The sequence below is a fragment of the Thrips palmi genome, unplaced genomic scaffold (genome assembly GCF_012932325.1).
Source record: "Thrips palmi isolate BJ-2018 unplaced genomic scaffold, TpBJ-2018v1 HiC_scaffold_5, whole genome shotgun sequence".
Taxonomy (NCBI): Eukaryota; Metazoa; Arthropoda; class Insecta; order Thysanoptera; family Thripidae; genus Thrips; species Thrips palmi.
Genome location: NW_023144632.1, coordinates 14,956,181 through 14,976,234, shown reverse-complemented (window position 1 = coordinate 14,976,234; position 20,054 = coordinate 14,956,181). Strand labels below are relative to the sequence as shown.

Sequence of the window (20,054 nt, the reverse complement as noted above, 5' to 3'; positions counted from 1 at the left end):
AAGTTCCATGTAGGCAGCGGTGATGTCGAGCCAGCGGCATTCCCTGCGAGTCCCTGACCCGCACTGCGGACCGCAATAATCCCCCTCAAGGAACTTTCGCGAGTAGGTTTTGAGTGGCTCTTGCGTCACCAAGTTTTCCACCTGAATACCGTAGCCTACGTCTTTGCGCTCGCGAAGCATTCGTCATTCATGATACAGCTCGACAATAGAGTCCTATACCTCTCCTATACATTCAACAAAAATGTTAGCTATAATTTGTCATACTTTTCCGAAAACAGCCACACGAATTTCTCTTATTCTTTTGTTTATAATGCCAACTTAAGTGCGTTCACACATGTCGAAGTCAGCTATTCATGAGATCAAAGCATTTTCGGTCTCTTTGGCACTCTTCTCTTTTCCTACATTTCTTAATTTCTCTTCTTTGTTGATCCCTAATTCAATTTTTCTATCTCTCTCAAGAAGCGTGTGTGTGTTCGTGTGGTTGGGAGTGCCGAGTAGGCGTCCACCATCTTGGAATCCGTTACAAAACAAAGCGAGACACCGGCCTTTTTTAAAGTAGTTAAAGTACGCTGAATTCGATTGTAACGTGAACCCTTGGCGAGTTTTCCTCATTTCAGTGAGTTGATTCGAACTGCTTGACTTCATTTTTTCGCACCTTGGTTTTCACATATGTTTTAGCCGGCGGATGATTATTCATTTGTCGTGATATGCTATTTAAATGTTTTGCCTGGTAGCCTCTCATGGTGCCTGTGTGCTTTTCGTCCGCTTATCTAGTTCATCGTGTCGGTACTTCATCCTATCGTTTATTTAACAGACATGGGCTCCTCCATCAGCCGTCACCTGCGAGACCTGGGCGACGTTGGTGGTTTCGAGAACATGATCGGGCTCGGCTCCGAGCCTAACCCTGCTGCTGGTGCTGGTGCCGTGACTGCCAAAGGCGAAGGCGACGTATCTCTTCCGTCGTGCCCCTCCACCCCCAGCACGCCCACTCCTTACCAGCCCGTTCGCGTCCTGGATTTGGACCCGCGGTCCCCCACTGCTGAAATCGTCCGGACACCCATCGAGGTTCATAGTTGTCATTCTTTATGCCACCGTATTTTTCCTCTGCGTGTACCCTCTTATTGTCGATGGTCTTTGTTTGGCTTTGCAGGTGGCTCCTAAATTTGCCTTCAGGGGATCGCAGGACTCTCCCATGACTCGAGTTTTGCAGACACGTCGAAGTTATTTGGAAACAGATTTAGACACTTTGTCCACTAGCGAGTTCACATCCAAACCAGAGATTGGGACTGAGGATCAAGGAGCATCCTTGCCTCCTGGACTGACATGTGCGCACCTTCTCAAACTTAAATTCATGGGTGTTGATCCTCGCTCTCCTTCGACTGAGATAGTACGGACTCCAATTCAGGTAATGTACTTTACTAGCTTGAAATTCAAGTCTTCATTCCATATATAACTGGCTAATTTTGATCCATCATGGCCCTATTGCAGCTTGGCAAGGTGCAGCAAAGGGGTGTCTCTCCACTTCACTTTGATGACACCTTGAGTATTGGATCAGTTTCCAGTCAAGACATCTTCAACAACTCTATGTGCTCTTCTGAATTCACTCGAGATTGCAGTGATCCGTCTGCCCTTATCAGTGAATGTGACTTGAGTGACAAGGAAGATGAAGAAGTTGTTGCTGAGCCTTTGCAGGTTTGTGACACTTTACTCTTTTAGTGTGAAATAATGAGTTGGGTTTTGCAGAAGTGACTGATGTGTTTTATTTACTTTTATTAGGAATCAATCTTGAAGACTGCTGGTGAAGACATTGTGAATGATGACCTATCCCCTGAAAGTTTGACCAAGTGCTTAAACAAGTTAATGGTGTTTAGAGAAGATGAAGTCAAAGCTAGTGAATCTGACAGAGCAGCTCCTGTCACCCCTGAAAGCACCAAGAAAGTAAGTATTCGCTGTAGAGCTGTGGGATTTTTAAAAACCATTTGTATTTGTACAATGTTGTACTTTCCTTTACAGCCCTCTGGAAATCGCTCGCGGACCCCACTTACTCCAATCTGTAACCAAAGTAGAACTCCCAACAGCATTTTAAGGGCCAAACAATCTCAAAGTGTACAGAAAGAAATTTTGACCAAAGCAAAAATTTATTCTACTGATGAGAACATTCTGACTCCATCCAAAATACGCTCTGTTGGTGGGGCTTTGAAAGAAAATAGCAATTCACATGGGCGAGGAGTCCGTAAAGGACTTACACCTCTCTCAAACAATAAGAAACAAATCAGTGCCCAGTGGGATCAGGACTCCTCTGTTGTCATTTAGAATAAGAATGCTTATAATTTTTAGCTGCTAGATATCGTTTTGTGTTCCAAGTATTTATTACTTTAAGGTTTATTTGACTATTTTAATTTTAATACTAATTTCTTTAATGAGAAATGGATTTTTATCCTCTATGAGCCAATGTGATTTTTGTAATGTGCACCTATAAATAAAGTGATTTTAAAAATAAGATTTACTTGCTGGACGTTTTTGAAATTTCATACCCAATCAATAGGACAGTGGTTCTCAACCTTAGGGTCGCGACGCGAGTATTCATCTTGGAGAGCACTTGTGTGAAAGGTGCCCTGCGAGAGGCTAGGAGGTGCCGAACCGAACGGAGACCCGAAGCCGAAGGCAAGCCGAAGGCCCCGACTCGGCCCGAAGCCAAAGCCGAAGGTGCCATATGAATTTCAATTATTCTGATCATGCAACTAAAGTCACTAAGTCACTCATATTGCTTGGGGAAAAGAAGAAAGGATGGCCACAAACTCAAAACTAATTTTGGAAAAATATTTTAAAAATATACGATGGGGAAAAATTGCCATAAGTCAACAAAAATGGTGACATTTACTGGCCTAATATTTCTTTTTTTGTTCCAAAATGTGAACAAGTGCATCATTTTCGCTTCTCAATTCTGTTGACAACTATCTAAGAAACTTCGGAAGAAAAAGAGAGATAAATTATCAGGCCGAAGACTAGACCTGACCATAACTGTTGCGCGGAATCTCTTAAACTAATCGATGAGAGATTACGACAACTGGAAGCTTACAACTTTCTTTAAATTTTGTTTGTGCATGTTAGATGTTCTACAATACATTAGTCATATTCGCAACTTCTTTAGTACAGGATTCAATGGACAACTAATACGAATTGTTTTTATTTTGTGTTAATAGCTGTTTTTCTATCACACCTCACCTTGAGCTATCATTCCATTTTAGCGTTAAGCTAAAATGTCTCTTGTGACTGACTTTTTGACCTCAAGGTCTGGTCCGAAGAATTTTAAGTCTCTGCGTCTCTGCAAACTTTCGGCACTTGCATTGACGGAGTCTTGTTTTAGCAAGTTTGAGAAAAAAATTGGTTCGACTAATTTAAAAAAGCTAAACAAAAATATTCTGTTCTATCTTTTAATTTTTATCCAAATATTTAAAAAGGTTTGGAAAATAAGTTGAGTAATACAGTTCACATAATTCACTTGATGCAAGAGTTGTTTGTTGTTTTCTTTTTCCAACATATTGTCAAATTGTTAAAAAAACACTTATGCGGCCCCATTTTATAAAATGCCCATGGTAACATTGTTTTTACCTCTAGAGTTAAAGAAATACATAAAATGAGCAAACACCACGACTTCGGGTTCGGTCAGTCGTTTCGGCCAGTTCGGGTCCTCCCGCGCTCGCTCGGGTTACGCTCGGGTCCCGAACCATCTAGCCTCGCGCAGTGCCTTTCACACAAGTGCTCTCCAAGATAAATACTCGCGGTCGCGACCCCAAGCGGGGTCGCGAAATTTTTTTAAGGGGTCGCGGCGATGCTGGGGTCGTGTTTTAAGCCGATTTTAAGCAGCCACTGCGTCTGATCCGAGGCGGGCATTTTGCTCCCTCAACGGGCAATCGGTCTTTGGACCTTCCTTTAGCATGCCTTTGTTACGGAGTGCAATTATCAGTCTTAGTTTGGGAGCAGTATTGTCTCAAAGTTGGCCGAAACGCTCAGAAATGTCTATGAAAAATCGTGTTTTGGGCCGATTTTAAGCAGCCACTGCGTATGATCCGAGGCGGGCATTTTGCTCCCTCAACGGGCAATTGGTCTTTGGACCTTCCTTTAGCATGCCTTTGTTACGGAGTGCGATTGTCAGTCTTAGTTTGGGAGCAGTATTGTCTCAAAGTCGATCAAAACGGTCGCAAGTGTCTTTGAAAAACCGTTGTGACTATTTTGGTCAACTTTGAGACAATACTGCTCCCAAACTAAGACTGATGATCGCACTCCGTAACAAAGGCATGCTAAAGGAAGGTCCAAAGACCAATTGCCCGTTGAGGGAGCAAAATGCCCGTCTCGGATCAGACGCTGTGGCTGCTTAAAATCGGCCCAAAACACGATTTTTCATAGACATTTCTGAGCGTTTCGGCCAACTTTGAGACAATACTGCTCCCAAACTAAGACTGATAATTGCACTCCGTAACAAAGGCATGCTAAAGGAAGGCCCAAAGACCAACTGCCCGTTGAGGGAGCAAAATGCCCGCCTCGGATCAGACGCAGTGGCTGCTTAAAATCGGCCCAAAACACGATTTTTCAAAGACACTGCTGACCGTTTCGGCCAACTTTGGGACAATACTGCTCCCAAACTAAGACTGATAATCGCACTCCGTAACAGAGGCATGCTAAAGGAAGGTCCAAAGACCAACTGCCCGTTGAGGGAGCAAAATGCCCGCCTCGGATCAGACGCTGTGGCTGCTTAAAATCAGCCCAAAACACGATTTTTCGTAGACATTTCTGAGCGTTTTGGCCAACTTTGAGACAATACTGTTCCCAAACTAAGACTGATAATTGCACTCCGTAACAAAGGCATGCTAAAGGAAGGTCCAAAGACCAGTTGCCCGTTGAGGGAGCAAAATGCCCGCCTCGGATGAGACGCCGTGGCATGTTAAAGGAGGGGTCCCGTGGGGTCGCGAAATTTTTCCTGGGGGTCGCGGAAATTTTTGGCTTCAAATTTGGGGTCGCGAGCCGAGAAAGGTTGAGAACCGCTGCAATAGGACATTCGGGACATTGCATTTTGTGGGTAATTAATCATTGTGTTCCTAACCCAAGTTTGTTAGATTTTAGCATACATTCAACTTGGTAGGACCAATTTTTTTCACTTTTCAGACAATGACTGTAGATGATGCCTGCCTACTCAAAATCGAAACGGGTCAAGAGACTCGGCACAATACCCCACTATGACTGCAAGTTGCTTTGCGGCGGGGTCCCTGTCGTGCTGGCCGCACTGCTGCATGCTGCACGTGTTGCATGCCGTCGTCGGGGTGGTGAGGGAGGGTCTTGGGGCCGCCGCCTCGCCGTCTGGTCCCGCGCGACGGCACTGTTAAATCAATACCCGGCGTCGCTGGCGTCGCTGGCGTGGCGGTCCGTCAAGGTCCGTGGGGCCGCGTCAGTCTCGTCCGACATGTCCCACGCGACGTACGACAGGCTGTGGGCGGACGCGCAGCGCACGCTGGACGAGGCCACGGCCATCGACAGCGACCTGCACGCCGCCAAGCCGCAGAAGGACAAGCGCAAGGCGTCGGCGGTGGTGTGCGACCTGTACGTGCGATACGTGACGGCGCTGGCCAGCCTGGACCAGTGCTACGACCAGATAGTGCAGCCGCAGAAGCGCCTGCTCGTCCGCAAGCTGCTCGACGCCAGCCTGGGCCGCATGCTGGAACTCAAGCACGAGCTCGTCAACCTGGACCTGTCCGAGTTCAGCTACTACGACGACGTGCTCATCAGCATGAACATCCTGCCGCAGGAGGCCGAAATCACCATCCCGCAGTACTACAGGCGCGAGCGCGAACAGGAGATCCGGCAGCGGAGGAAGACCATCGACGACGTCCTCAAACGACTGGGCTTCTACGAGGACGAGGTGGGTAGCTGGCTGTGGCGGCCCTCCGCGTGGTGCACTGTGCACTGCTTTTGTTTGCTTGGCCTGGCCAGGGCGCCGAGCCGGAGATGACGGAGGACGAGGCGACCCGCCTCATCCAGGTGCACGAGCGCGCGCGCCAGGGCCGCCTGCGGGCGCAGTTCATGCGCGAGATCCGGCACATGAAGGACAAGGCCAAGCCCGACCCGCTGGCCGACGACAAGGCGGGGTCGCGCGCCGCCGCGCTGCGCATCCAGAAGATCTGGCGGGGCTTCATCACGCGGAGAAAGATCCGGAGGAGGGTCATCGAGGAGATGCTTCTCATTGGTATGGCCGCGGCGAGGGTGTTGTCTCGTCGCTCTGTCTCTGCCGCATTCCTCGAGTGCGACAGAGACAGAGCGACAAATGGCTCGCAGGCATGCTGCCCCCCGTGGCCGTGGAGTCGGAGGCGCGGCGCCGCAGCGAGGAGGTGCGCGAGGCGCGGCGCGCGGTGCAGGCCGAGCACCAGCGGCAGTACGAGCAGGCCCTGGTGCGCGAGAAGGAACACGTGCGGCGCACGCGCGGCGAGATCATCAAGGAGGAGATCGCGGACGCGGCGCGCTGCTGGTACATGGACTACAAGGCCAACACCGGCAAGTTCCCCGACTTCCCCTCTGAGGAGTCCGGCGGCTCGGCGGTGCTCTTCAGCCGCCAGGGCGCCGAGTCCGAGATGAGCAAGTCCACGGCGCCGTCCTCCAAGGACAGCAAAGGTATTGTCTCTTTCGCTCGCATGGCGTGTCCCATGGGAGGGTCGTCGCTCCGTCTCTCTCGCTCTCATGGGAGGGGTTGTGAGAGTGACAGTGACAGAGCGACGAGGTGTTGTCGAAGGGATGAGGGGGCAGGACGTGGTTCAGCGACTTTGTACCGAAGCTCGCCATGCAAGCTGCCTCCCCACGCTGCATGGGGCCTGTGCCCGCGGGGGGAGGGCAGGGGGTTCGGCTGTCCGGAAGTCTGGATAGGCCAGGCTCGGCCAGGCCGACGGTGCAACCAGTGCAGCCGCACAAGCGCACCACTCAGCGGTCTCTGTTCCACACCCACAGGCAAGAAGGACAAGGCGAAGAAGGCGCAGAAGGAGAAGGACCCCGCCAAGAAGAGGCCGGAGGACGAGGAGGACCCGGGCTTCAAGATGCTGCCGTCCAGCTTCCTGGGCGAGCTGGTGGCGTCCTGCGGCACGTACCAGGACGTGTGGTGCGAGAAGGACGAGCGCGGCAACCCCAGCCAGACCTTCTACCGCGACATGATCCTGCAGGACAAGGAGCGCGAGGCGAGTAGCGCGTAGTCAACGGAGTCCGCCTGCCGCCTGCAGAGCGAGGCTGGGCCAGCCCGCCAGACACCCGTGCAGCGGGGCGGCCTACCCTCGACTTGACAGGCGCTTGGCTTGGCTTGCCGTTCGCAGGTGGAGGCCGAGCTGCGCAAGACGGTGGACCACATGCTGCGCCAGGAGCTGGAGCGGCTGCAGGCCGCGCTGGACCGCGACCGCGCGCGCAAGGGCAAGAGGGGCAAGAAGGCGAGCAAGAAGAAGGGCCGGCGCGGCGGCAAGAAGGGCAAGAAGAAGAAGGAGCGGGACCTGACGCCCGACCGCACGCTCGAGTCGCTGTTCGAGGAGCTGGTGGCCAACGGCATCATCCGCAAGTACCCGGAGGTGCCGCTGGCCGCCTTCAAGGGCGAGCGCTCCTTCGGCAACCTGGCGCTGCGGCAGCAGGGCAAGGACCCCCTGCCGTCCCTGGGCGACGTGCGCCAGGCCGTGCTGGAGTACTGCGTGCTGCCGCTGGGCTCCCCCGCCATCCACGCCATGTCCCCTCTGGTGCGCTCCGTGCTGCTGGCGGGGCCGGCGGGCTCGGGCAAGCGCACGCTTGTCCACGCCGTCTGCACCGAGACGGGCTCCGTACTCTTCGACCTGAGCGCCGCCAACATCGTCGGCAAGTACCCCGGCAAGGCGGGCCTCGTCATGCTCGTCCACCTCGTCAGCAAGGTGTCCAGGTCGGTTGCTGCAGCTTGCTGCACTTTACTGCTCGCCTTCCGCCCCCACCGCCTTCAACGTCCCCCTTCTGCAGGCTGCTGCAGCCGTCCGTCATCTTCATGGACTGCGCGGAGAAGCCCTTCCTGAAGAAGGTGCCGAAGACCGACAAGACCGACCCCAAGCGCCTCAAGAAGGACCTCCCGAAGCTGGTCAAGAGCATCGGGCCCGAGGACCAGGTAGGCCAGCGTAAATCAAGTTAAAACACAAGCCGTGGGTCTGATTCTGAGCGGGCGGCACCATGCCACCGCGGCGGGAGAGGCTCCGGCACCGCTTTGCAGCAGTCCTGTGCAGCCTCATGGCAGCGTGCTCCGCCATGCTGCGCTCGACACTTCGACATTCGACAGGTGCTGCTCATGGGCATCTCCCGCTGCCCGTGGGAGTGCGACCAGAAGGCGCTGGCGCAGGTGTACACCAAGATGATCCTGATTCCGCGGCCCGACTACGCCAGCCGCAGCTACATCTGGAGCGAGCTGCTCTTCTCGTACAGCGGCGTCAACCGCCAGTTCGACACGGCCGCCATCGCCCAGATCTCGGACGGCTACACGGTGAGGGCCAGTCTCGCTGTCTCTCTCGCACCCGTGGGGCGTGCCCTGGGTGTGTGAGAGAGACAGAGCGACGAAAGCGGGCGCAAAGATCCTTCGGAATAATTAGGTGGCGGCCGGGCCTAGGCCAAGACCAGCCAAGACCCCAGGGCTGCTCGAGGCTTGCACAACCGCGCCGCCGAAAGGGCCCAGTCCGGCCCAGCCCGCACTCGTCGCTCTATCCCCCTGGCACTCATGCTGTGTGTCGCAAGGGTGCGAGAGAGACGGGGCGACAAGTGCAGGCGGCAGCGGAATCTGCTTGAGCCTGGCGTTGCCGTGTCGCCAGGTCGGCCGCATCCTGGCCGTGCTGAGGGACGTCATGACGTGCAAGAGGATCCTGCAGATGCGCGTGCAGCCGCTGACGCACGCCGAGCTGGTGACGGCGCTGAGCAGGCACGACCCGGTCTACAAGGAGGAGGAGGAGGCGTTCCTGGCGTGGTTCCAGCGCACGCCCATCGGGCGGCGCAAGGCGCGCGCCATGGAGCTGGAGGAGCTGCAGCGCCAGGGGCTGGAGCCGCAGCCCGCCAAGTGAAGGGACACTGAAAAGCCCAGAACCAACCCAGGGCCAACCCAGAACGGTTCTCAGGTGAGGGCTAGCGGAAACTGCCTAATTGCACTAGTATTGTGTGAGTTTTTCAACTTCCAGGTGGGCCTGGAGGGGAGGGGGCACCTGGGGGGCACACCAGCCACAGCCTATCCTCCATCAACAACTATTGTGTGGTAAAAAATTATTTCCTGAATTGTACTGACACCTGAACAGACACTGCAAATAGTTCCTCTCACAGTTTCTTCTTGACGCTGTTGAGTGTGTTGTATTGTTTCTACTGAACAATATATTTTAACTTTATCTTGAAATAAGTATCTTTCTTAATCCTGAGAGCCCTTACACAACCTGAAATCTCCGTGATACTCTGTTGTTCAAGTATTATATATACCGATCACATACAATTAAGGATGACCCAGAAGGGTGTTCAATTCAACAGCAACTTGACTGATCAAATTCGGATTTTTTTAAAAGTTGTTGAAGGTCAGATATAAATTATCCAGTAGATGACAAAATGTGTTTATTTCACATTCACAGTGGCTGGTTTATATTTACATTGGAAATGAATGGTCAACAGAATTCAGATTTTTAAAACATGATCTACATACTCATGGAAAGTGTCTCTTGATAACTCAGATTATACCACAAAGAAAATTCACTTAAGAGAATCTAAACAAACAAATATTATCCCCCTTCTTGGAAACCAAGTGTCAACATGTTTGAGAGAAAAAGAAAGCTCAATATGTAAGTTCTTAGAGCTAAACTTAAAATGAATAAGGTAACAGATGCGAATCACACAATAGGAGTAGCAGGCGGTGCTGTTGTTGGAGCTTGTGGATTAACATTTTGGATCAGGGTGATGTTATCACCTTTCATCATAATCCTCCCTAATGTCTTCCTCTTGCCAGATTTCTTGTAAACCTCTTCAGCATCGTCTAGGACCAGATTCATATATTCATCAAATCCCACGATGTGTCCTTCAATGCGTAGGTTGACGTTTTCATAAAGCCACACCTGGAACAATAAATTAAATGAACAATCAATAAACACTAACATTAATAAATTCTACAGAAACTCTTCAATAACGAGGCTGGTTAAAAAGAATTTAAGTGCATTGCAAAACAGCACTGGGACAGTCAAGTACATTTGTGATAGGTTAGCAAACCCATACTTTCAAAAAGCCCCAACAATTAAAGTGTCAAAATCATGATGCATTAATGAGATGTATTAAATACACTGTTCTATTTTACACAAGAGGCCCTCATAACAAGCCACACAAAGTTTGAAACAACTTTGCGACACAACTATAACTCCAAATTTGGAGGTTAGGGATGTAAACAAGCCCATGCACAACGCACAAAATCTTACCTGAACTCTTGAACGATTTTGTAAATAACGGAAGATAAGGTTGATGGGTTGTACCATCACCTTCTGGACTTTGGGTGGGCCTTTGTAAGACATCTTGAGTGAGAAATGCTATGGAAAAATTACAATAAACAAAGCGGCACGGGCTTCTCCTCGACGTCGCCGGTACGTTTGTGTGCGTTGTGCGTTTGTGTGTGTGGGTGCGTAAATGCGCGCGCGCGTGCGAGTGTCTGTGTGGTGCTGTTGTACCAACCGTACAGAGGACCCACCGACCGGCACCGGCTGGATGATCGGTTCGTCACACGAATCTCTAAGTGCTTACGACACTCAAAAGTGACCGTAGAACCAATATCAGGGATCCATCAGTTCGTTTATTCCAGCTAAGAGAATAAAATGGAGTTTAGTCGCTTTTGCTGCAGGTGGTCACAGTCGCACTGACATCCCCTCCCGACAGCGCGAAACTTGAAACGGAGTAATGTGGAAAACAAAATGACGACCTTTAGATTTAGATAGAATCGGTCAAAAGGGATGTCGCAGTTTGCTCCAGCATAAGAAAGATTTCGTCCATCTCTCTCAAAGCTGCGTTAAGTTAGTGAGGTCTTAAAACAGACACCTTACCGTCGTCAGACGGTCCATAGTGCAAGTCAAGGGGACACGGGGACACCCCGATCTGCAGTCAAATGCTCTAGCACTGAGCTCTATCCCCAAGAACAAAAGGTCTTGGACCACACTTTTATATTGTTTTTCCGGGCCAGCAGTGTATAGGCAGATGCTAAGTACTCCAACTGCACCCACACCCAGTTCACTAGTGAAATCGTCACATCACCAGCTTCAATAATAGCCAGTTTAGAGAAAGCCCAGAGCACAAAATTTCTGATCCCTTAGTGGTGAGGATTGGGACAGTATTTTAAAAGACTCAAAACAAATAAAGTTTCTGTTGAAAATTTATTTTTAACAGTGATTCTTTTACGTTTTGTCTTAGATACTTGTTAACACATCAGTCTCGAGGTTTAGCCACAGCAGATTACAATAAATCACAATACCACCGCTGTTCTCTCTTTCGATGTTGGCAGCAAAACCACAGCAGCCAGCAGAGCTCAGCGCACACACCAATTTAAATTTAAAGTAAATTAAAAAAAGACTTGCAGCATAGTTTCAAACATTTTAAGCTGTAGAATCTCATTATGGCAGCACAACACTGACCTCTTCCAAATGCTAATAAGTACTATTTTGATTTGTACTGAGTGGAAAGTTATAAAATAAAGACTTTCAAATCAATGCTGCAAGCAGAGTTAAAAATGTGTGTGATGTCTTTGCATGTCAGGAGTATTGTACACAAAGGGCTCAACAAATTCAGTAATGATAGAAAAATAGAATTCAAAAATTAAACTCCTAATGTCAATGTGTACCCTGATTTGTGCAATTATCTGGAGGATTCCAGACCACTAAGAAATGTCTAAATGGACAGGAAACTAATATAATTAAGGCAAGTTGATGGAGTGAGAGCAAAGTACAAAAGGAAGCTAGTTACGAAGCAAGACAATGAAGGAATGGGCAAAGAGGATAAGTTTTGTACAGAAAAATAACTGTACACTAAAACTAGAATAATTTAAAATTAAAAAAAGCAGCTGGCTTTCCACACAAGTCACAAGTACTGATTGAAGAGGAACACATGTAACAACTGACAAGAGACTTCACTGAAATACTGAAAATTACTTTTAAAAAATCCAGTCTCACAGCTACAAAGATCTTAACTTTGATAAATGCTATCAACAACATGTATATAGAATGAGAAATGCAGAAGGTACAATTAGTCAAGGTAGTTACAAGTTCTAATTTGAAAAATAATAATGGAACACCTTGTGACTACAAGTTCTAATTTGAAAAAAAAATAATCATGGAACACCTTGTGACTAATGGAACGCACCTAGCTCACACAATCACACTCATCTTGAGGGTGAAAAGGAAGACTGAACTTTGCCCATTGACAAACTCAAGAAATCCCGCTCACAACCAAAACAAATTCCACTTCCATGAGGAAGCAGAAATAAGCAGTTCAATAAAATTTCTTCTGTCACAATAACATTCTACCCTTATCACGCTTCTTTTTCACATTTGGCTGAATGTTCCCAGGTACATTTGAGTGTACATGGTAACACAGTAAAAATTCAGGTTCTTTCAGTGTGTTTTAAAATAAATTTACAGCTCATCCTTCTTTGGCTGGTCATCATCTTCATCCACATCTTCCGCCTAGAATGAGAAATGTCACATTTAGGATAACAAATTTACAGATAGAATAATTTAAGCACATAAACAAGTATACTTACTTCTTCAGGGGCAGCCTGGCCGTAGGCACCTCCGGTTTCCAAGAACTTAGAGAGACCCTCCAGAGTGCGCTCGCCATTGTACTCAATGACCTTATTGTCACCCTTAGCGTACAGCTTCAATGTAGGGAATGAGGGGATCTTGGTGTGCTCCAGTTCGTTGATGGTGGCATCCATCTTGGCAATAACAATGGCAGAATTGTCCTTGAACTTCTCACCAAGCTGGAAAGGAGAGAACAGCCACATTATTTTCCCTTCCAACAGAAAATGATTTTATTTAAGAAACTAAGAAAACAAACCTGGTCATAAATGGGAGCAAGCTGCTTGCAGTGGCCGCACCAGGGAGCATAGAACTCAACCAGCACATCCTTTTCCTTATCAAAAGCAACCTCATCGAAGTTGGATGAGACCAGGGTCTTGACAGGGTTCTTATCCCAATCCTCAGGAAGGTCCTGAGACAGCAGGTGTTGCTGCACAAGAAAATAAAATGTTAAATTTTGAAGGAAAAATGAAAATTACTGGAAGAAAGAGTAAAGCAAGTTAATTCTAGTCACCTTCAGCTTGCCATCAAGGAAGCTCTGGACAAATGAGCGAATGTTGTCAGCATCAAGCTTGGGGTCAGCAGGCTTGTACTTGGCCATGTCCTCCTCCAATCGGATAAGACGCATGGCAGGAACCTCAGCTTTCTTCATGCCAAAGAAGTCCAGGATACGGTCGTGGTCCTCTTCATCAGCATTGATGGTAACGAACAGGAGCTGTTCGAAAAATATAAAAAGACCTATTATTCGCAAATATTCAATGCTATACAGCTATTTACTGGACCAGAACATAGTTGTACCACTTCAACTGACCTGTTCCCTGAAGCTCTTGGCAACAGAGCGAGCACTCTCCAAATGCTGATCAAAGTGTCCAGCTTCCTTGGACAGGAACATGAGCAGATGGGACTTGATTTCACCTCCAAAGATCTTTTGGGCAGTCTCGTGGTTGAACTCAACGACAAGGGGCAGGGCATTGGAAGAAACAAACTTCTTCAGGACATCCTCCTTTAGTTCACCCTCAAAGTCAGCACGGCCCTCATCGAACTAAAATGGAATAAGATAAATATTAGCTAATTAACTAAAAGATATTAAATTGACTACACCACTTATCTTACAGAACATACCTTCTTGAACAGGACAACCTTGCCATCCTCAACCTTGTACTCAGCAAAGACATCGTCAGCAGAGGTGATACCAAAGGGATAGTCATCAACCATGGCGGCAACATTGAGGAAGACCTTGGCAGCATCAGAGGTCTGGTCCTGCAATTCAAAAATTTTTAATATCAGATATGACAGAAACAAAAGCAATTTAAAAAACACTTTTGGAAATTATTTTTAAATTAACAGCATGACATGTTAAACACAGAAAACAAACCTTGAAGAAGCCAATGACAGCCACACTAGCAGCCTTCTCAACGAATTCCTTGGCCTCCTCCACAGTGGCGAGGGCCTTGGCAGGAGGACCAGTCTTCTTGTTCAGCCAGTTGACAATCTCATCAGCAGTACGGCCACCTAAAAATTGAACATTGCACAACTATTCCAAACAAGAACACAAATGCCACAGATAATAAACCTCAGGGTAAAAAGGTCTACTTACCATTGTACTCAGTGGGGTTGCCGTTACGGAAGAACTTAAGGGTGGGGTAACCACGGACACCATGGCCCTCAGCCAGCTCTTGCTCCTCTGTAGCGTCAACCTTTCCAAGCTTGATGGCAGAGCCGCTCTCAGCCAATTTCTGGGCTGCTTTGGCATATTCAGGGGCAAGGGCTTTGCAGTGGCCACACCAGGGAGCATCTGAAATAAAAAGACAGGTTAGTTACCTTTGCCTCATTTCATAAATTATTGACTATTCTGAAGTTTAGATCCTCAAGACAAGTTTTATACCAAGGACGTTAGGGTTCAAAGGATGATGAAGGAGACTTCACACATCAGGCAACTTGAGAAGTACAACAGGTCATTAACCTTCGGTTACTAAAGTGACCAGTCAGATTCCTAAGTTGCACCACAGTGAGTAAAGCATAGGTCCACCCAAAGTAAAACTCAAATAGAGGGAAACTAAGGACAGTGAAGAGTTCAAGAACTGTATGCCTAAATATTGCACAAAAGAGGTTTAGGGCTAAAACTGAGAACTGGATAGGCTATGCCGCACCACAAAGTTACAAATTTCACAAATCACACGAAAAATATTAATTGTAAAAATAATCTCATGTGAAAGTCAAGACGTATAGAAAGAACGAAAAGACGGGGCCGGCGCGAGACGCAGCAGTGGAGACAGGACAGAGACGACACCGATGACGAGTCCCGGCGGGGCGCTACGGTGCTACGTGTACACCACGCACTGACAGCGACAATCCCACGCCAAAGTCCGAATGGAATCCAAGCGATTTGCAACTCCACGTCAATTAAAACTTGGTAACGGACAAACCCTTGGCAGCGAGATTAATGTCAGGCGACAGCGAACCAGGAGATACAAAGGAAACAGCTGGTAATCCGAGCGGACACTTGCTGGTGTTTTGACTTACAGAACTCGACGAGGATAAATTCGTTGCTGGAAATGACTTCTTGGAAATTGGCCTTAGTTAAAACGAGGACGCCCTCATCTTCCTTGACCTCTTCGGCGCCGGCTGCGAAGGCAACCGCTACCAGCAGGACGGCGAAAAGTGGCCGAATCGTCATTTTCCCGGTGTGCAAGCCCAGACGCCCTACACCTGCCGTGGCTTTGGATAGAGTGAGGACCATTCAGCGCGAGGGCGGCCGGGGCGGCCGTCGTGGCAGCATCGGGTCGTGGTGGGCTCTGATTGGTCGGCTCTCGGCGGCGGGCACCACCCGTGTCATCGCGTTTCAGGAACTGCTACGTTGCACGTAATAAAATACTTGTTGCCATCAGTGCCCTCGTGTGAAAAAATGCCACCATTTGAAAAGGACTGGCCGAAGTAAAATCCCGTATCTTTGAAAAGTCTGACGGCAAGGCAAGGATCTAGCGAAGAGACCAGCGCCAACCTGGGCCGCGGAGCGGGTTTGAAATACACGAAGGTCCTTCACGACTTGAGCTCATTTTGGCTGCCTTTCCCACCTTGTCACACACCGAGACTGAGGAAGTAAGCAGTTCTGAATTTTCTGTGTGTTGTAACCTCCCCTGGTGTCGCTTGTTCTAATCCTAATAGCTGATTTCTGGTAAAAATTGGGTAGGGGTCAGAACTGTCTTAAGGTTATGACGTTCAGTGTGTCTACTGACAGCAGGCCAAAAAGCAAGCAGCAATATTTCACTATGCATGTGAATGTCATTTTAGGTCGGGATTGTTGACGTCGTCAGTCTCATTTGCCCATTCTAGCGATAACTTCGAGTGCGAAACCGTTCTTTTGATTTTAGTGCGAGGTCCTTGGCAAGTTGAGAGTGCCAACGTTGTATAAAATTATTTATGCATGCCTGGGTAGCTGCCGACCTCTAGCGAGGTGAGAGAAATTAAAGCTTTAACTTGAATCTGTGCCTCGAAACCGACTAGTGTGCATAACGTCCCTGGTCAAGCTACAGCATTTACATCCAATGACGAACATGCGTTTTCAAGTTGGCATTGCCGCAGAGCCGGGGAAATTCGAAAGTGTGCGCCCAACAGCTGTTGCAGATCGTTGGTGTCATTGGTCATGACCTAGTCCTAGAGACGGACTCTGACACTGGTCATGACCTGCCGCACGACAAGCACGCTCGATAATCCCGCCCCTAAATCCCAGCGCCTTATCTGTATCAAAGGGCCTTTCGGGTTCGACCCTGCCGTATCGTGTTTTATGGAGGACTGTCGCTTTGCGGACGAGGCCTCGCGCACCCACCCATTTCAGGCGACTTGTTTTACCCTCTCCTCCCCCACGCCATTCGGGAAACCCCAAATCTTCCGAAAAGGCAGTGATTGTCCCTCCACCCTCAAACAGAGGGGGGGGGGGCAGAAGTATGCTATCGGTGTGCGCGAGGCAAAACGCATCGTGGTGGTCACTGGTTGGCAAAGACATTGCAATGAGTGGGCGAGTGGGCTGGGTGGTTTGGAGGCAGAGCTGACGTGGCCGCCAGGCGAGCCCGGCGAGCCGCCAGGGCCCCCGCCTGACAAGACAGGTCGGCGCGCAAAACCGCAAGATAAGGTCCAACAGGAAAACCGCTGTGAGAAGTGCGACGTCGCCTCGATCCAGTTGGTTATTGCTCCAGGTTGCCCCACCTTGCTGCAAATTCCGCCACAAGGCCCGACGCCAGCCCACGCCACGGCGACTGGGCACGCGCAGCACGCGCCAGTGGCGCCTGCGACCCGTCACCGCGACGTGTGCGTGTAGCTACACCGTGGTCGTGCGCGCGGTGGCTTATCGCGGCGACTGGCCTGCCGTAGCCTGGCGTCCCGGCGGCCGAGCAATCACTTTGCGACGCGTCCAAAATTAGCTTTGGCGGACCCGAAAGCCTCCCTGCACCAATTACTGTTGATAGCCAGGCCGTTCCTAATGCCTCGGCCCTCGGGTGCGCCTGACAAAGCTTTCAGTGTAGCCCCGTGGAAACACTTTCTTGGCAGTGTGCGCGATTAACGGTGTAGATGGACCGGCCGGGTGCTCCTCGCGGAGAAAGGTCAAGGTTTCCCACTCCCCCCCCCCTCTCCGGTGCGTGTGTGAGAGCGAGAAAAGGGCGGGGAGGTGAGGTTTACCCGAGGGTTTGCCGCCACGCGGAAATGGGCGCCTTTTGGCGCGGGTCGCCAACATTGCACACACTTTGCTGCAACCTTGAGAGCGCCCTTTGCCACCCCGAAGACAGCGAACGTCGCGCTCAAAGATCGTTGCCCGGCTTCTCGTGAGAAGGGTTCAAACGCATCGCACGCCGCGTTGCACGCATGCAGGACCCGGCTTGCGGGAAATTCAAACAGCTTGTGCGTGCCGAGCTCCGACCCCCCGGTTCCCCCGCAACCATTCCGATCATAGACCAGCTGTGGCAACACGCGAGGCGCCGATGCAGCAGTGTGACAGCTCGCTCTATCCCCGATGGGCTCGTGGGCCGTGTTGACTGTGTTGGTGGTGTTGGTGACCCAATTGGCTGCTTTCAGATGGCGACGGTCACCGAACACCAAGTCACCTCGGAGATCTACGCGGACGAAGGCATAGCCGTCGGCGCTCCTCGCGCTGGGGGATGTGAGTAGTCGAGTGCAAGCCAGGCCTTGGCGCCTGAAGGGTAGGCAGCCCATTTGACACCTCCCTGCCTGCCTGGCGCTATTCGAGGCCTTCATTTGAAGTCACGTCGAATCTATCGCTCTCTCTCTCTCTCTCTCTCTATTTCTCCCTGGGATTCCGCCTACATTGTAAGCGTGTGCGCCACTTTCAGACGTGACCACCAAGTTCTACTTCAAGTGCCCCCTTGCCCCAGGCGAGGGGAAGCAGCTGGAGCAGCTGGAGCAGGACAGCGACGGGGACCTCGTCGTGGAGCGGAGGAACAGGGAGGAGGTGATCCGCATCGGTAAGGCAAAGGCCCTGCGGCCCTGAGGGCGCCCCTTCGCTCTCCAACTCGCCCTCTCACTCGCAGCCCGGGGGCTGTCAAACGCCACCCTCTCTCTTGACCCCCAGAGAGCCGCCTGAAAGGCAGGCAAAAAGCAGCACGTTGCTTCTAGAGGGCGCCAGCCCGACCCGATGGCTGATTCCGAGCACTGCTTGTCGCTCTGTCTCTCTCGCACCCTTGCGGAACGTCCCATGAGTGCGAGAGAGACAGATTGAGCCTCCCCTCTCGCCCCCACAGAGCACAGCGCGTCCACCAGCCTGCGGATGGTGGGGCTGCAGGTGTGGCGCGGGGCGCTGCTGCTGGCCGACTGGGCCGTGCACTGCGGGCCTTCCCTGCTGCGGGGCGCCACCGTGCTGGAGCTGGGCGCGGGCACGGGGCTCACCAGCATCGTGGCCGCCATGCACGCCAAGGAGGTCGTCAGCACGGACGTGGACCTGGGCGGCATCCTGGACCTCATCAAGGCCAACGCCGCGCTCAACAGGGACGTGGTCAAGGCCAAGTTCACCGTGCTCGGCCTCGACTTCTTCGCCGAGCAGTGGTCGCCGGAAGTGCAGGGCAAGCTCAAGGAGGTGTCACTTGTGTTTGCAGCTGACGGTGCGTCGAACTTTCATCTCGAATGCCGCTCCATGTTGCTGGCGAGTTTCACGTTTGTCTCTCTTTTCCAGTTATTTACGACGTGGACCTGACCGAGGCATTCGTTCGGACCCTATTGAAAGTGATGAGCGTGCCACCAAAGAAGACATTGTTCTTCGCTCTGGAGAAGAGGTAAAGTAGGACTGCGTCTGCCGCGATGGCCTTGCCAGGGCCTTGCCAGGGCCTTGCCAGGGCGTTGCCCAGTCGATGAGGGAACGGCTTCGCCGGTGTCAAGTGATTGGCGTCGCGGCCCTCACTTCCCGCGGAGAAACGTAATCGCCACGAAAATCGACATTTTCGTGACGATTTCGCTCTCCTGGGGCTCAAGCCTGCCGATTGAAGTGATGCACTGTGGATTAGCAGTACGAATGTGATTCCAGTAAAGTTGAGTGAAAACTAATTTTAACTATGTGTGTCATCCATTGCAGATATGTGTTCACAACAGATGATTTTGAATCCGTCGCACCAGTTTATGAACACTTTGTGTCCTACCTCGAACATTGCCGACCCAAGTCTTGGACCATTGAACAAATTCCCCTTGACTTTCCTCAATACTTCCGATATGAACGGGTCAAGCAGCTTGTGCTTTGGAAGATTGCATCTTGAGCTACACCGTTAACATTACATGTTATGCTTGTTTTTTGTTGCTGCAGTTTTATGTCGAATCGATTTCGTTGTGCTTGTACTTCGTCTTGTGCTTGTTATTTACTAACATTTCTCCTAAAGTGTTAAAGCATTCACTTCATGCGCGGGTATTTCTCAGTATTGTATCACAATCTGTTAGATAATAATTTGAAAGCTGTGATAGTATTTTCTCGATCCTCGCTGTGATTTTTAGGCTTTGTAGGGCCAATAAAATATTTATTTTTGCACCTCCTCTTCAATTTTCCCCCTCTGCGCGATTCGCGCCACCTGCGCCCGATTCATAATTTCCCGGCCTTGCAGGCAGAGATTCACGCAGTGCGCAGGTGCGCAGCTTCACGTATCTTGGGTACATCCAGAGCCCTACATCACATCAACAATTGTGAAATCAATCGCTCTCTGGAAAAGCATAAGTAAAAGCATCTTGAAACTCTCACGGTCT

The 20,054-nt window shown here is 50.2% G+C and overlaps 5 protein-coding genes across 7 annotated transcripts; 3 read left to right on the top strand and 2 right to left on the bottom strand.

Annotated features, from left to right (window-relative positions):
• Window positions 1-456: 456 nt before the first annotated feature.
• Window positions 457-2,500, top strand: LOC117651346. Of its 2 annotated transcripts, none has more exons than XM_034395305.1 (6): window positions 457-616; window positions 815-1,065; window positions 1,151-1,405; window positions 1,489-1,692; window positions 1,777-1,938; window positions 2,014-2,500. In XM_034395305.1, exons 2-6 carry the CDS (start codon window positions 817-819, stop codon window positions 2,311-2,313), a joined length of 1,170 nt encoding a protein of 389 aa, XP_034251196.1. In that variant the 5' UTR covers window positions 457-616; window positions 815-816; the 3' UTR covers window positions 2,314-2,500. The 2 variants fall into 2 exon arrangements, with proteins under 2 accessions (XP_034251196.1, XP_034251197.1); XM_034395306.1 differs by having other exon boundaries at window positions 500-730.
• A 2,958-nt stretch (window positions 2,501-5,458) lies between these two features.
• LOC117650622 (dynein regulatory complex protein 11) lies at window positions 5,459-9,241 on the top strand. The gene is made up of 8 exons (XM_034394174.1): window positions 5,459-5,914; window positions 5,986-6,238; window positions 6,328-6,660; window positions 6,991-7,214; window positions 7,347-7,930; window positions 8,005-8,146; window positions 8,315-8,515; window positions 8,838-9,241. Exons 1-8 carry the CDS (start codon window positions 5,459-5,461, stop codon window positions 9,081-9,083), a joined length of 2,439 nt encoding a protein of 812 aa, XP_034250065.1. The 3' UTR covers window positions 9,084-9,241.
• A 507-nt stretch (window positions 9,242-9,748) lies between these two features.
• LOC117650628 (probable small nuclear ribonucleoprotein E) lies at window positions 9,749-10,671 on the bottom strand. Its single transcript, XM_034394184.1, has 2 exons — window positions 10,464-10,671; window positions 9,749-10,109 (listed from the first exon to the last, which is right to left on the bottom strand). Exons 1-2 carry the CDS (start codon window positions 10,554-10,556, stop codon window positions 9,888-9,890), a joined length of 315 nt encoding a protein of 104 aa, XP_034250075.1. The 5' UTR covers window positions 10,557-10,671; the 3' UTR covers window positions 9,749-9,887.
• A 1,246-nt stretch (window positions 10,672-11,917) lies between these two features.
• LOC117650624 (protein disulfide-isomerase) lies at window positions 11,918-15,566 on the bottom strand. The gene is made up of 9 exons (XM_034394178.1): window positions 15,348-15,566; window positions 14,422-14,619; window positions 14,200-14,336; window positions 13,947-14,084; window positions 13,636-13,866; window positions 13,339-13,539; window positions 13,084-13,254; window positions 12,788-13,006; window positions 11,918-12,710 (listed from the first exon to the last, which is right to left on the bottom strand). Exons 1-9 carry the CDS (start codon window positions 15,562-15,564, stop codon window positions 12,660-12,662), a joined length of 1,563 nt encoding a protein of 520 aa, XP_034250069.1. The 5' UTR covers window positions 15,565-15,566; the 3' UTR covers window positions 11,918-12,659.
• Window positions 15,567-15,573: 7 nt separating this feature from the next.
• On the top strand, window positions 15,574-19,842 carry LOC117650626 (methyltransferase-like protein 22). Of its 2 annotated transcripts, none has more exons than XM_034394181.1 (6): window positions 15,574-15,687; window positions 17,892-17,976; window positions 18,167-18,298; window positions 18,575-18,931; window positions 19,003-19,102; window positions 19,399-19,842. In XM_034394181.1, the coding sequence occupies exons 2-6, from the start codon at window positions 17,892-17,894 to the stop codon at window positions 19,574-19,576; spliced, it is 852 nt and encodes a 283-aa protein (XP_034250072.1). In that variant the 5' UTR covers window positions 15,574-15,687; the 3' UTR covers window positions 19,577-19,842. The 2 variants fall into 2 exon arrangements, with proteins under 2 accessions (XP_034250072.1, XP_034250071.1); XM_034394180.1 differs by having other exon boundaries at window positions 15,631-15,923.
• The last annotated feature ends 212 nt before the right edge of the window (window positions 19,843-20,054 follow it).

What these genes read in the sequence shown, in the direction of transcription:
- LOC117651346 (XM_034395305.1), top strand. Translation starts at nt 817, where the DNA reads ATGGGCTCCTCCATCAGCCGTCACCTGCGAGACCTGGGCGACGTTGGT. An exon ending in TCGTCCGGACACCCATCGAG is followed by an intron (nt 1,066 to 1,150) that starts GTTCATAGTTGT and finishes TTGGCTTTGCAG; the next exon opens with GTGGCTCCTAAATTTGCCTT. An exon ending in TAGTACGGACTCCAATTCAG is followed by an intron (nt 1,406 to 1,488) that starts GTAATGTACTTT and finishes GCCCTATTGCAG; the next exon opens with CTTGGCAAGGTGCAGCAAAG.
- LOC117650622 (XM_034394174.1), top strand. Translation starts at nt 5,459, where the DNA reads ATGTCCCACGCGACGTACGACAGGCTGTGGGCGGACGCGCAGCGCACG. An exon ending in TGGGCTTCTACGAGGACGAG is followed by an intron (nt 5,915 to 5,985) that starts GTGGGTAGCTGG and finishes TGGCCTGGCCAG; the next exon opens with GGCGCCGAGCCGGAGATGAC. An exon ending in GCATCGGGCCCGAGGACCAG is followed by an intron (nt 8,147 to 8,314) that starts GTAGGCCAGCGT and finishes GACATTCGACAG; the next exon opens with GTGCTGCTCATGGGCATCTC.
- LOC117650628 (XM_034394184.1), bottom strand. Translation starts at nt 10,556, where the DNA reads ATGTCTTACAAAGGCCCACCCAAAGTCCAGAAGGTGATGGTACAACCC. An exon ending in AAAATCGTTCAAGAGTTCAG is followed by an intron (nt 10,110 to 10,463) that starts GTAAGATTTTGT and finishes TTATTGTTCCAG; the next exon opens with GTGTGGCTTTATGAAAACGT.
- LOC117650624 (XM_034394178.1), bottom strand. Translation starts at nt 15,564, where the DNA reads ATGGTCCTCACTCTATCCAAAGCCACGGCAGGTGTAGGGCGTCTGGGC. An exon ending in ATTTATCCTCGTCGAGTTCT is followed by an intron (nt 14,620 to 15,347) that starts GTAAGTCAAAAC and finishes TTTTTATTTCAG; the next exon opens with ATGCTCCCTGGTGTGGCCAC. An exon ending in GCCAGGCTGCCCCTGAAGAA is followed by an intron (nt 12,711 to 12,787) that starts GTAAGTATACTT and finishes TTCTCATTCTAG; the next exon opens with GCGGAAGATGTGGATGAAGA.
- LOC117650626 (XM_034394181.1), top strand. Translation starts at nt 17,892, where the DNA reads ATGGCGACGGTCACCGAACACCAAGTCACCTCGGAGATCTACGCGGAC. An exon ending in GGAGGAGGTGATCCGCATCG is followed by an intron (nt 18,299 to 18,574) that starts GTAAGGCAAAGG and finishes TCGCCCCCACAG; the next exon opens with AGCACAGCGCGTCCACCAGC. An exon ending in ACTTGTGTTTGCAGCTGACG is followed by an intron (nt 18,932 to 19,002) that starts GTGCGTCGAACT and finishes TCTCTTTTCCAG; the next exon opens with TTATTTACGACGTGGACCTG.